The sequence below is a fragment of the Clupea harengus genome, chromosome 8, assembly GCF_900700415.2.
Source record: "Clupea harengus chromosome 8, Ch_v2.0.2, whole genome shotgun sequence".
Taxonomy (NCBI): Eukaryota; Metazoa; Chordata; class Actinopteri; order Clupeiformes; family Clupeidae; genus Clupea; species Clupea harengus.
In genome coordinates, this window is record NC_045159.1 from 29,579,597 (window position 1) to 29,592,036 (window position 12,440).

A 12,440-nucleotide genomic window follows, 5' to 3' on the forward strand; every position below is an offset into this window, starting at 1 on the left:
ATGTTTGCTTACATCACGTTCTTGGTCTGTGCCCCTTCTTTGTCTGTTGTCATTCCCCATCTGCCTCTCCCTCTGTCCTGAGGAAAGCACAATACCACGGACACACATGAGGAAACAACACACACAGAATGAAATGATAGCAGCAGTAACAATACTATCAGTCACCTTATAGTGAACGAGAGAAAAAGAGAGAGAGAATATATTTTTACGTGTTTGTACCTTTATATCTCCAGAAGGTGAATGCAAGTCCTCCCAAAAGCAGCACTAGCAAAAGTACAGAAATTAAACTTGTGATGCAGAGGGGTGAGGTTGTTCCACCTGTGCTTTTAGCATCTAAAATTGAACAAGTACAAAATGTGATTTCGTTACTTCAATGCCCCGTCTATATAGCTTTTGTTTTCATGATTTTTTAGTCATTCCCCACCCTTGAGTGTTTTCCAGTGGTGGTATAACAGTGCTGTCGGTTTGGGCCCTGATTTTAAAGGTAAACTTAGGGTATGAACATTGTCTACTTTTGGCTAACCGTCTAAAGTCTCTCTAGGTCCGCCTCTTCCTTGCAAGCATGCTTATTCAAGTTCTCTAATAAACATATGATTATGGGATTCATGACTCCTGTGTGGTGTGTTTGAACATGTGTTTCAAAGGATGGTGTGCCTAATTGGGCTCTAGTTTAATATTCCCAGGGTGGTGTAGTGTGGCTATTTAGGTAGAGCTGTGGGGTTCCCCCTAACAGCTCATGCCACACAAACACTGCGGTATGCAGAGTTTTTTTTGTAACAGGTCCCACAGCACACAAGTAGGCTACAAATGCTCAAAATGGCGACGGCCACCTGCTTAGGCGCTGCGTCAGCCGTTAACTACAGGCTTTTAAAAGACCCTGTAGTGCATGCCTCATTGGAGGGTTTTGTTTGTCAATAGTAATAATAACGGAGCCGTTCTTTTGTCATTTCAGTGTTTGATCGGACCAATAGGTGCACTACACCAGAGACTACCAGAGGCTAGGAGTTAGCCCCAGCACCTCACAGTGGAGGCACTGCTAAAGCTGGAAGAAATACAAAAAAATGAGGAGATTGCGAATGAGAGGTATTCCATATGTAATGTCTGATAATAATGGGCAGATGGGCCAGTGCTCGAGAGCAACACACTGCACTGGCTGGAATAAAAAGCAGTCAGCTGCAGAGGGACGTTTTAAAACACACAAACTGCACACTGCCCAAACATAAAGGGCCCCATATCATCATCAAACACCAAAGGGTCCAGCCTGGGACAGGCTATGAACATTCAGTTTCAACATTTCATTGTCAACTCATTCAGACTCCACCAATTAAGGTTCAATGAAGAGGTCTAGACATATCAATTCAAATTGCACTGTTGATAATAGGACAAACCTTTTTCCTCAGTTGCGGGTGTTTGTTTTCCAGGAGTCTGATGATTTAGTTGTCAATCTGTTTGCTGGTGACATTGGAGGAAGGTATGGAACAATAAGAACGTTACTTTAATGAAGGGTCCAGTGGGATTATGTTAATGACTAAAGCTATCCACAATCAGACCATAGAACATGGCCTTGCTTACCTATGACCAGGAGGTTAAAATATGTGTTATAGTAGGTGTCAACAACACAGATATAGATTCCCTGGTCCTCCTCACTCAGGTCTGATATTAGCAGAGAGACATTTCCTGGTGAATGACGGTTAAACATCTGATTAAGGCAGGCTGTACGTGTACATAATCATATGATTACTTATTGCTTGTTTGACTAAATTAAATTATAATAGATGTCAGGTGTGCAAAGCAGAATGGTTATGTAGCAGCGCATTACACAACCATATCAATTCCATTCATTATTTGTGTGTCATGAGTTTAATTTTGTGTAGGCAGTACAATGGATTCAATCCCAGTTTCATTGATCCTTGTAAAGAAGGCAACACAGAATGTGTGCTCTCTCTGAAAGTGTGCACTTCACATTGTAAAGTATGTTCACTCTGAAAGTGTATGAGTAGCGATGGAAATGTAGAGACGGGTTTGGAAAGTCATAACTCAGCTGGGCGTAGTACTGACTCACCTGCTTCGATTCTGACCACCCAGCACAGGAAAAACACAATCATCCACATTCTTGCTGACAGGTGCCTTTGCAGTCTCCCTCTTTCTCTCTCTCACACACACCAAGGGTGTTTGCAGCTTCACAGTCCCACATTCACACACTGATGCCACAGCCCCTCTCCCCTTATACACTAACTTTACTCTCCTCATCTGATTGGTCATTTACAATCACGTGGAACAAGTGGTCAAGATGAGCAGTAGCAATACACTTTTGCTTTCAGCTGAACTGCTGGACAATAACGATGCAGCGACTAGCAGAAAATAAAAACATTTTCAATAAAACTACAACACATCCATGCCCTCCACAGACACACAGCATATCTCATTCACATTTCTCTTACTTTTGGATTTGGATCAACAGGAAAAAAGTTGAACTGGAAAACGCAAAAGATAGATCAAATGTACATAGACAGAACAAGAGAGAGAAGCATGGTCAGACCGCCACATTTCCCCTCAGTTCTCACCGCACACAGAGATCACCACAAGCGACACCGCTGATGTGTGAATAGTGATGTTTTAACACATTCTCAGGCTCAATTCTTCACTGGTCAACCCCCCCCCCCCCCCCCCCCCTGTGGATATTCTCCTCCCATGCAAGCATTTGTATGGTGTATTTGTGTGTGTGTGGTTATTTGTGTGTGTGTGTGTGTGTGTGTTCAGCCACATTAGCAAAACTGCTAACTGCTGTCCTTGATATACCTTTTTTGGTTTCTGGTTTGTTGAAAAACAGGATATGGTGGGCCTTCAAGTTAAACACAACTAGCATAGTCTGTCCATCACTGACTTGACAAATGCTCAAGATCACACTCATTTGTGTAGATTTCACAGATGTTAACTTTTTTTTGCTCTTCCAGAAAACACATTTATGAGGCAATGGTGACCTTTAACCTAAAGGAAATCCTGTCAGCTCAGACATTGTTTTGATGACTGTGGTTTATGAAGTGGAATAGTCTTTGTGGAATTCTCTTCTATACCAGAGGACGTTGAAAGTAAAGAATCTGAAGATCACGTCAAAGGATTTTTGGAGGAGGCATTAAGGCACATAATTACACAGGAAGAAAATGGTAAGACTTCGAAAGTTGCAATAGGTATGTGCCGCTGAGTTAAGCCCGGTGAGGTTTTTAAGTAGACTAAACTTTTTTCTGAGTGACACTTAAAATTGTGAACTCAAATGCTACCTTTTGTGTCGTCACAGTTTCACCTGCATGTGTGTGCTGTTGTGTTGTATTTATGTGTGTATGATTGTCCATGCAATATGTCACTGTTTCCCCTAGTTTTTGAAGAGAAAGGGGAGATGAATGCGTGCGTGACTCAGACCCTCCCTTGAAGTGAAAGGTTGGGTGGTTTAACGTGTTCCCTACACATCAGCCTCACAGCGCTGGATGCGATGAGTACTCCCATTGAATTGACTCTTGAGCGTATGGAAAGCCAGATCAAAGATCAAGCTTTCCACACAAAACCACCACTCACCTTTGCTGTTGTCTGTTTGTTTGAATCTACACTGATACTGACTTCACCGCTCACAAGATTTTGGATTGGGTTACATTGAAATGCCTTGAGCATGCTTATCTTTATACACCCATATTCAGATCAGATTTCAACATGGTTTGTCTCTGCAAGTATATGGCATAAATGTATGGCTTAGTAAAGCTACTCACTGATACGGTACACAACCTGCCCTGCTGTATTGACCGATCTTTAAATTGTTGCTTGCAGCACCGAAGCTGCAAACCACTAACGAGTCAGGGGGTTTTCTATGCACCAACGCCCCAACTTGTGAGGGTACCACATTGGACAAAGGGCTTGATGGTAATATGCAGGATTTGCTGAATTTGACTAAAAGTGTACTGGATTACAATCGATGAATGCAGCTTCAAATGACCTACATGAATCATGCATGTATTGCCCAACAGAGGCTTTCAATCAGTACCTTGTCAGAGAAAGTGGGGTGACTGCATTACTAGACTACCAAAACACCTTGATAGCATGATGCATGTTTTCTTTTGCCATGTTAAGTTGAATTGAAGAAAATGGTTAGATGTGCACATGAATATTTTTGACAATTGCAACTTCTATGGTAATTGTTTCCCAATAAAATCCACCGCCTTGGGTCAAATTGAAAAGAAATGTAAATGTTGAGTAGGAACAGCCTCACTAGCCTAACCCATTGACAGTACTGCATGGTCTGTTCATCTCCATTCAATGATGGCCTCTGCCGGATAACCCTACACAGCTCCTCACGCAGACAAGCACAGACAGGTCAAACTGGAAGACTTTCGCTCCAAAATGGTGCATGTTCCTCAATGTGTGCCTTGTGGGACCTCAGACATACAGTGCATGTTCCTCAATGTGTGCCTTGTGGGACCTCAGACATCTCAGTGCATGTTCCTCAACGTGTGCCTTGTGCGACCTCAGAGATACAGTGCATGTTCCTCAATTAATTAAGACCTTTGTCAGGTTTTTAATGGCACACACGACACACTGGAACACACGTGCATATATGGAGGCGACACAGGACACACACACACACACACGCAGGTATAGCCTGAGGTCGCAGTGAATTTATTTTCTGCTTTTTCCCATCCTGGACTGTCCTTCCTCAAGGACCACCCAGGAGCAGTGGGCGGCTTGTAGCGCCCGGGGACCAAGTGAAGTGAACTGTCCATCTTTGGTCAGGGATGGACATGTGTTCTGTTATTTTGCATGTTTTTTCTGTTGGGGTCCTTAGTGGAGGAAACCCCTTGTGAACACGGGGAGAACATGCAAACTCCACACAGAAAGGCCCGCAATGTGTGCCTTGTGGGACCTCAGACATTTTCTCAAATCCTCAGATGGAGGGCACCAGCCCCAACAGGAAAGCAGAATGATATTTTCCAGTTTCATCTTTTGTGCTCCTGTCATGTCAATCACTTTGTGAAACCATAGCGCTAGTAGAGCATCTTCAGGCGCAACACACAACAGCAGAGTTCACAAGGATTTTTACAAAACATGTTTGAAAACCTTACAGGACAAATTATTCCTAAAGGTTTCTTCTCTATCAATTCTATTAACAGAACTTTGTTTTCTTCGCATGACTACGTCAGGCACATGAATGGAATAATGCATAAACCCTGAATATTATTATAAGAGGGCTATATAGTAATGCATGTCTTGACACTTGGTCACATATTAGTTCAATGACAGTCCTTTTGATATAGCAGGTGGCTTGTTGGTCCAGTCACACTCGGCACAGTTTTAGAGGAAAGTTCTCTGTAATCAGATGATCATCATGGAGGACGATCACCACATTCACTTCAAATTCTGTGGGAAAGAAAAGGTTAATTATTTGAAAAAGGTATTATTATAAAAACATATGAAACATTTAATACCATTTAACCTTTAACCTAATAGATGCATTTATGGTTTTGTGGATAGCAATATTCAAAACCAACCCTAGAACCTTTTCACAATGCCAGTGATAATGTCAGCCATTTTCAGTTACGCTTTGGACTTTCTGAAGTTCTATACAGAAATGACATGTTGAAAACTCTGGAGTTCATGATGATGTTAACAGCTTAACAGAGTATACGTATATATCAAATCAAGTGAAATCATTCTACCTGTGGTGACAGTGCATAAGAACTGTGATCATGTTGGTTACTAATGTAATGTAATATATAAACGTGGACCATCCCCACTCCACATGAACAGGGCTCACTTACCGACTTTAAAATTGGTGGTTTCAAGAGTGGGGCATGTAAAGAGCCTGGGGAACACCATGTAGATGGGGATGGGGAGCCCGTGGCACACGTCTCCCTCTGCGATCTGAATGTTCTGGATCTCCGTGGCGTCTCTTGCATAGCCCTCAGCGCAGCCTACCGTCAACACAGGGAGGACATTTTGAATTTAGAGGCGAGTGTAAGATTTTCTAAATTAAAATGATTTCAATTATTATATTTTGGATATGAAAATGTCTCCAACGTGACTGCATTTGTTTCTATAAACTCTACATGGCTTTCGCTAGTTGTAATACTGAGAAATATTAATATGTTGGTTAATCTGCTTCAATCTGCTGCTTCCAATGAAGGATTTTTTAATGTGTACATTCCAATGGTCTGCAATGGTAAATACAGGTCAAAATATTTCCAAACGAGTTGGAAAAATAATTAAAAAAAAAAACAGGTAGTAATGACTGACCACATGTCTCCACCCTGACTAGCTGTAGCTCGATGCTCTTGATGGCCACGGCGGAGCTCTCCACCACCAGCTCCCCTGCTAGAGGCTGGGTTATCACACAGTTGGTGGTGTTCAGGTGGCCTCGGATTAAGAACTTAGGGAGTGAGCTTCTCTGCCAGAGAAGAAAAATGGAGAAAAATGTTTCAGTGTGCAGATTTGTTGGATTGTGGTAGCTATAGCATAGCACTGATACACAACTCTGACTTTTGTCTTTGCCTGTATTTGAAGGGGTGTTGTTACTAATCAATTACAATACACATATCATATCATATCATATCATATATCATACGCCAACCATGTTTCCTAGCTGGTGTTCATATGCTAGAAGGGAACGGTTTTACTGCGTCAAACCAAGGTAAAGGGGTGTATTTGTTGACTATCAAAGCAGCTGGCTCAAATGGAAAATCATTGAGACCAACCTTAAGTTATTAAACTCAACATCATTTGAAAACATGACCTGTTTTGAAAGACGTATTGAAAAGCCATTACCTCTCGAACATTTTGCAGAGTGTCTGGGGCGATGGTAAAATCTAGTGGACTTGGTAGTACTTTTGCTTTCTGTGGCTTGGAAGATATAAGATTAAACATGATTATTGTATGATCAAAAAGAGTCCTGTATAATAGTTCCACCTTAGTGAAAAATGAAGTACAAACCTGACAATGGATCATAAATTCACAGGTCTTGCTCAAGTCTTTAGCCAACAGGGAGCGCTTCATGTCACAGCGCAGCGTATACTGGAAAAGAATAAACAATTAAAAGTACTATATAGACAATTAGAATACATGGTATACTATGAAAAACAACACCAAACAACGTACCATAACGTCATCCCACTTGAAATAATGAGCTTGTTTTCATTCCTTGGCTAAGGTTAGGTTGGTACTCATATAGGCTATACTACCTAAGAGTTTGACATGTTCAAAAAGGCTTTGTGTGTGTGTGTGTGTGTGTGTGTGTGTGTGTGTGTGTGTGTGTGTGTGTGTGTGTGTGTGTTTTGGGCCAATAATGTTGTGTATGTGTAGAAATACAGTGGATGGAGATGTTGATTGTAATGCTTCCTGATGTCAGTGCATTATAATAATAATAATAATAATAATAATAAAACTTTATTTATATAGCACCTTTCATGCAAAAGAATGCAGCTCAAAGTGCTTAATTATGAATGACAAAGTATTCTTGGCAAGGAAGAACATATTCTAGGTTGTGATGAATTTTTACCTGGATGTTGACAAACACGCCATGGTAGGTTTCATAGAGCACCTTATTTCCCTTTGCCTGCAGTGGAAACTCAAAGGGGATCTCGGTTTTGCCACTCGGAACCTTTCCTGGTTTGACAACTTCAATATTGCTGGTGATTAGCTGAATAGGCTATAAAAAGAAACATGGAGTAAGCACTTGTGATTTAGACTCCATGTAATATATATATATATATATATATATAAATCTTTATTTCAGACGCCAAGTTCCATATAAAATAACAGACATACAACTATAAAAAAGAGAGAAAAACAAGAAGATACAACATACATAATACAGTTAATTAAAAAGTATAATGTAATATAATAATTATGTATTATTATATATTATAATGTAATAATATGAGCCATACATAGGATACGGGTTTCATACTTGCCTTTACAGAATTGTAGAACGCCTCAAAGACACCCACACTCTTAGAACTGAGCTGCAGGTTCACAACCCCCTCCATAGTTAGAGAGATGCCCTGATGCTGCACTGCCTCCTTGCTGATTAATACCACAACTCCTGCCAGTATCTCCTACAAAACATCCAAAATATGGGAGGTGGCAGGTCAGTGGTTTAGTTTCTCCCTCCCACAAGTGTTTGAGTCAGGGTTTGGTTTGGAGAACAGTTTGGGGTTAAAGCAAAATAAATAAAGCTTACATGCTTTGGTAACACTGAAACCCTGTGTTGTAACATAACCACATCATAATGAGCAGATGTCATGTTGTCGTAAGTAGTTATGATAGTCGTATTAATATAGTCAGATAGTCAGTGACAACAGTATTGTGTTGCTTTCTTACAATATGACATAAGCTGCTTTGACAATGATCAATAATGGTAACATGACACTGTCAAATCATTACAGCAGTTGTTGTGATGACTAATGATAGGGTTCAAGTACCCATGCTTTCAGCACAAATTAGAAAGGTGAAAAGCTCTTCAAAATCACAATACAATTTAAAACACAAATTATATTGTGTATTTCACAACTGTTTACACGACAACAGTAACAGGAAAACATGACGGCAATATTTGAGAACCTATTGATGAATTGACGAGGTTCAAGTTCAGTTTCGAGCTTTTCTAGCTTGTTACACTTGTGTTGTTGTTGCCAAGTCTGTCTTCCTTTAGGGGCAGAACATCTTTGTGTTATACTGGCAGAAATGTTTTAATGTACTTTTATTTACAACCCAGTTTGCCTTTAAGTCAGTGCCATCTGCTGTCTGGTAGAAGGACGTTAATAGAAGCTCACCCTCGGAGCTCAACATCTCCATCAAGGAGTGAAACTCTTCATTTGACTGAGTAATATTGTGCACCCGACATATGTCAAGTTAGCAAACATTGTCTAAATGCACCTCTCTGTTTTAGACACTCCCCCGTGACTAGCCCTCTGTAGTTGTGCATCGCCTTGTTTTGTGATCCATAGCCTACTGTGATCTCTGACTGAAGAATTGTGGTTTAGTTATTTGGTCTTTACAATGCAGCATTTCCATAACGTTTCATTTTTAGCTAGCTAGCTAGCCACTGTATGTTGTGGGTTGATTCTTGTGTTATCAGCTTTTGTTTTTATATATTTTGCCGAGGGACCTGCAGACCTTTTTTTGCTTCCTAAAAACGGCCACGTTTGCATCTTATGAGAGAGTCCAGTACCAAAACGCTGCATGTCTATGCTAATATTCAATAGCTAAGTAAGTTAGCTGTTGCTGTCTGTTTAAAATCAGGAAGAATGGAATAACTATCAGTGATCTTTAAACAAACTTTAGAGGTCAAACACCCCATAACGCAACTTGATTAACACTGAGAACCCCAATCTTAACAGATGTGCTTCCTTGGAAGTTACCCAGCATGCTTCAATGTTACCTTTAGTGGATATCGATCTATATCTAAGCAACAACAAGGAAAACGTTTTTAAAAATATGCTACTATAAGTAAGGAAAAAACTGTCTTACCCCCTCATGATAAACTTTGTTCGCACGTTTAAGTCTAACGTCAAGGTTGACACTCATTGTTTGGATATCTTGAATCGACTTCAGGGAAGAGCTTCTGCTCCGAAAGGGTGATCATGTGATTTTCTTCATGTCACATGACATGAAGCAGTAGGAGGAAAACAGACGGTCCACGGAGTGCCTGACCCTGACTAATAATAATAAAGCTGTTTTGTCAATAACTAGAATCTTAACAAATTGTCAACAGCCTTGCAAACAACACCAACAACAGAATATTTAGCATTGATAAAAAGCTAGCGAGCTTGCTAACCAATAATGGCTATTTTTGAATATTTGTACAACATTTTTGACTAGAAAAAGTCTACAGCCCCGGTCAAAATCGCGTTTGTGATGGGAAAAAAGAAACCAAGATAATGTCAGAGCTCCTATGTAACCAAATTATAATTATTTTGTATTATTGTTTTTACCGTTTTTCTCTAGAAGGTGGTTTATCTTGAATTTCAAATATTAAGATTTCATCTTCACCAAAGGTTCTGACATTATGTAGCCTAGGCCTATCTTGTTTTCATTTTTTCTGGTGTCTGGGCTATTGGGCTTAGGTTTGGTCAATTCAGCCTTTACTTGACTCACATGCGTCATTTAGTTGCCAACCTCCATGCTTGCTCTGCATAACTTGAAGATGCAAGCCAGCTATGGCTTTCTTTGTCATGATTTAAAAAAGAATACCGTGGTAACATACGGCTGTAGTTATCGTTCAGACATAGGGAAACCGATGCCCCGTTTTCGCCACAACCCAGAATGTAAAATAGTTAGGGAGTTAAAGGGCGTTCTAATGAGTGCAGTGACACAGCACTTTTGGGAGGAGGGCTTAGCTGATGATTCTGATAGCCACAGACTGCCCCAACAAGTTCATGGTTCAGAGTGGCGCCCAGCATACTGATGGGAGGGATGTGTGGTTCCTTTTATTCTATCAATTGTATAGCTAATTGTATCAATTGATTTTTCAACATTGTATCCGTGGAATGAATTATGGAAAATATGGGACTGTTATGTCAGTGGGGACATTCATTTATTGTAGAGTGTCTTCCTGGGGGACTGTCGGGGGTTCTAGTCCATTACCTGTATGTATAGGAAAGGCAACGACAGGTGTGAGACATTGACTGGGTAAGCTGTTGGTTGGTTGAATATGTAATTGCAGTGTGTATGTGAGGGATAAGAAAGTTTACCTGATGGGAATGCAGGAGCCGACTAGGCGTATAGCCATCTCACAGAGTGAGCGACCAGAGTGCTAGGCTGCTGTTGGCCACCCTCAATGGCGACTGAATATGCGGTAAAGAGAAGGACTATTTGTGTGTATCTCACTGCTGGTGTCGGATTGTAAAGGGGACATATTATTAAAACATTTTTAGTGCTTCGGCACTTAGATTTGGGTATCTGGCGTGCCTACCAACCCAAAAATGCTGAAATAAGACAACCCAGTCAGTTTGTTACGGGCTCTCTATGTCAGAAAATATGTGATTCAGCAAGCTCAACTTTCCCCCACTGTGACGTCACAAGGGGTGCTCATCAGAATTAGACTGCCCCATAGCCATGGCCCTGGACCACCCTCCTCCTACCTGATCCACCCATGGGATCAGAACGACTAACTTTGCAACGTGCACAATTTTGGTCTTGCAAGCATTGGATACACTCTGACACGCTAGCTAGCATCATGAAGCGAACTCTGCAATCTTACCACTCTGTGTTCGGCTGCACAGAGCAGCAAGCATCCTTACATAGAACCCCAGCCTCAGAAGACACAAGAGCTAAATGGATTGATTTCATATTTGAAGGCAAAGTTGGCAAAAACCTGTTAGTGTGCGCGCTAACAACTTTTCATTTTACCAACGTGGGCTAGTGTAACACTGGGCTTGTGCTTAAAAGAGGGATCAGTACTGACTGTCCGTGGCAGAACTGCAGACAAGGGAAATGGAAGTATCTTTTTCAGAAGTTATTTTTGACTTTTTTTCTCAGAAATCCTGATGATAAACTCAGAACTTATTTCTAGTGTAGTGGTTGGGGGAATTGTGTTCTACTTTGATCTGTAGGCGCTTTTTGTGGTGTTATGGTGTACGTTAGTGTGTGAGACCTGGCCTCAGAGCTAACGCGTGTATAGATGTAGCAATGCAATCACTAATGATGTGGTCAGTGTCGAGTATTGTTCCTCTGTTTGCTGTGTGTGCTACAGTGTACCCTTAAGCTAGCCTACTCTGATAGCAGGTCGGCCCGACCCGACACTGTTGGCTGAGGTCCAGGTCGGCTGAAGCACTGTGTCTCTTGAATGGGCCGAGCCTGACATGCTGTAGTCGGTCTTTAGTGCATTGCATTTAACTTGGCCCGATTATGGTTTGTTGTGTCACTGCCGTTGTTTGGCGCGAATCCGCTATGCAGCAGAAAGATGTAATAGAGTGTCTGGCCCGATACGAATGGAACTGACATAGATCAGAGTCATTGCTGTTTCTCTGCAAAAATAACATTTCATTAGGTAGACGGATATGATATAGTCCTGCATCTGTTAAGCAACTATCGGGCCACTACCTGTGGGCTGATGTACGTGTCTGCACTTGGTGTATATTGAAGAAATGATTCTCCAACATGCTGGCTAGGATGCTCAACTGAAGGGGGCTCAATGGAAAGACTTCTTTAGCCACCCACCGACTGAGAGAAGTTGGTAAGTATATTTGTGTGGACATCTCAGATGACCTCTCAGATGACATGTTTGTTGATGCTTGACCAATAATGACCTTCCAAAATGTGTTTGTTATACCTATGCTGCAGTTCAGAGAAACCCCCTGACTGGTAATGGCGCTGAATCCCATTGAGGCAACAATGCAGATGGCAGTTGTGAGAGAAGGCAGGTGGAAAAAGAGGCTACTGTTGAAGAACATTAAGTAATT

General features: G+C 41.2%; 1 protein-coding gene across 1 annotated transcript; it reads right to left on the minus strand.

The window, feature by feature from the left end:
• Positions 1–5,076: 5,076 nt before the first annotated feature.
• vps26c (VPS26 endosomal protein sorting factor C) lies at positions 5,077–9,651 on the minus strand. The gene is made up of 8 exons (XM_031572669.2): positions 9,508–9,651; positions 7,950–8,093; positions 7,535–7,684; positions 6,970–7,050; positions 6,805–6,879; positions 6,277–6,427; positions 5,802–5,954; positions 5,077–5,400 (listed from the first exon to the last, which is right to left on the minus strand). Exons 1-8 carry the CDS (start codon positions 9,562–9,564, stop codon positions 5,318–5,320), a joined length of 894 nt encoding a protein of 297 aa, XP_031428529.1. The 5' UTR covers positions 9,565–9,651; the 3' UTR covers positions 5,077–5,317.
• Between the last annotated feature and the right edge of the window lie 2,789 nt (positions 9,652–12,440).

Bases quoted from the DNA above. Each gene is read 5' to 3' on its own strand.
- vps26c (XM_031572669.2), bottom strand. From the start codon at position 9,564: ATGAGTGTCAACCTTGACGTTAGACTTAAACGTGCGAACAAAGTTTAT. The intron at 7,685-7,949 runs GCAAGTATGAAA...TTCTTTTTATAG, and splicing joins CGTTCTACAATTCTGTAAAG to CCTATTCAGCTAATCACCAG. The intron at 5,401-5,801 runs GTAAGTGAGCCC...TCTTTCCCACAG, and splicing joins AACCACCAATTTTAAAGTCG to AATTTGAAGTGAATGTGGTG.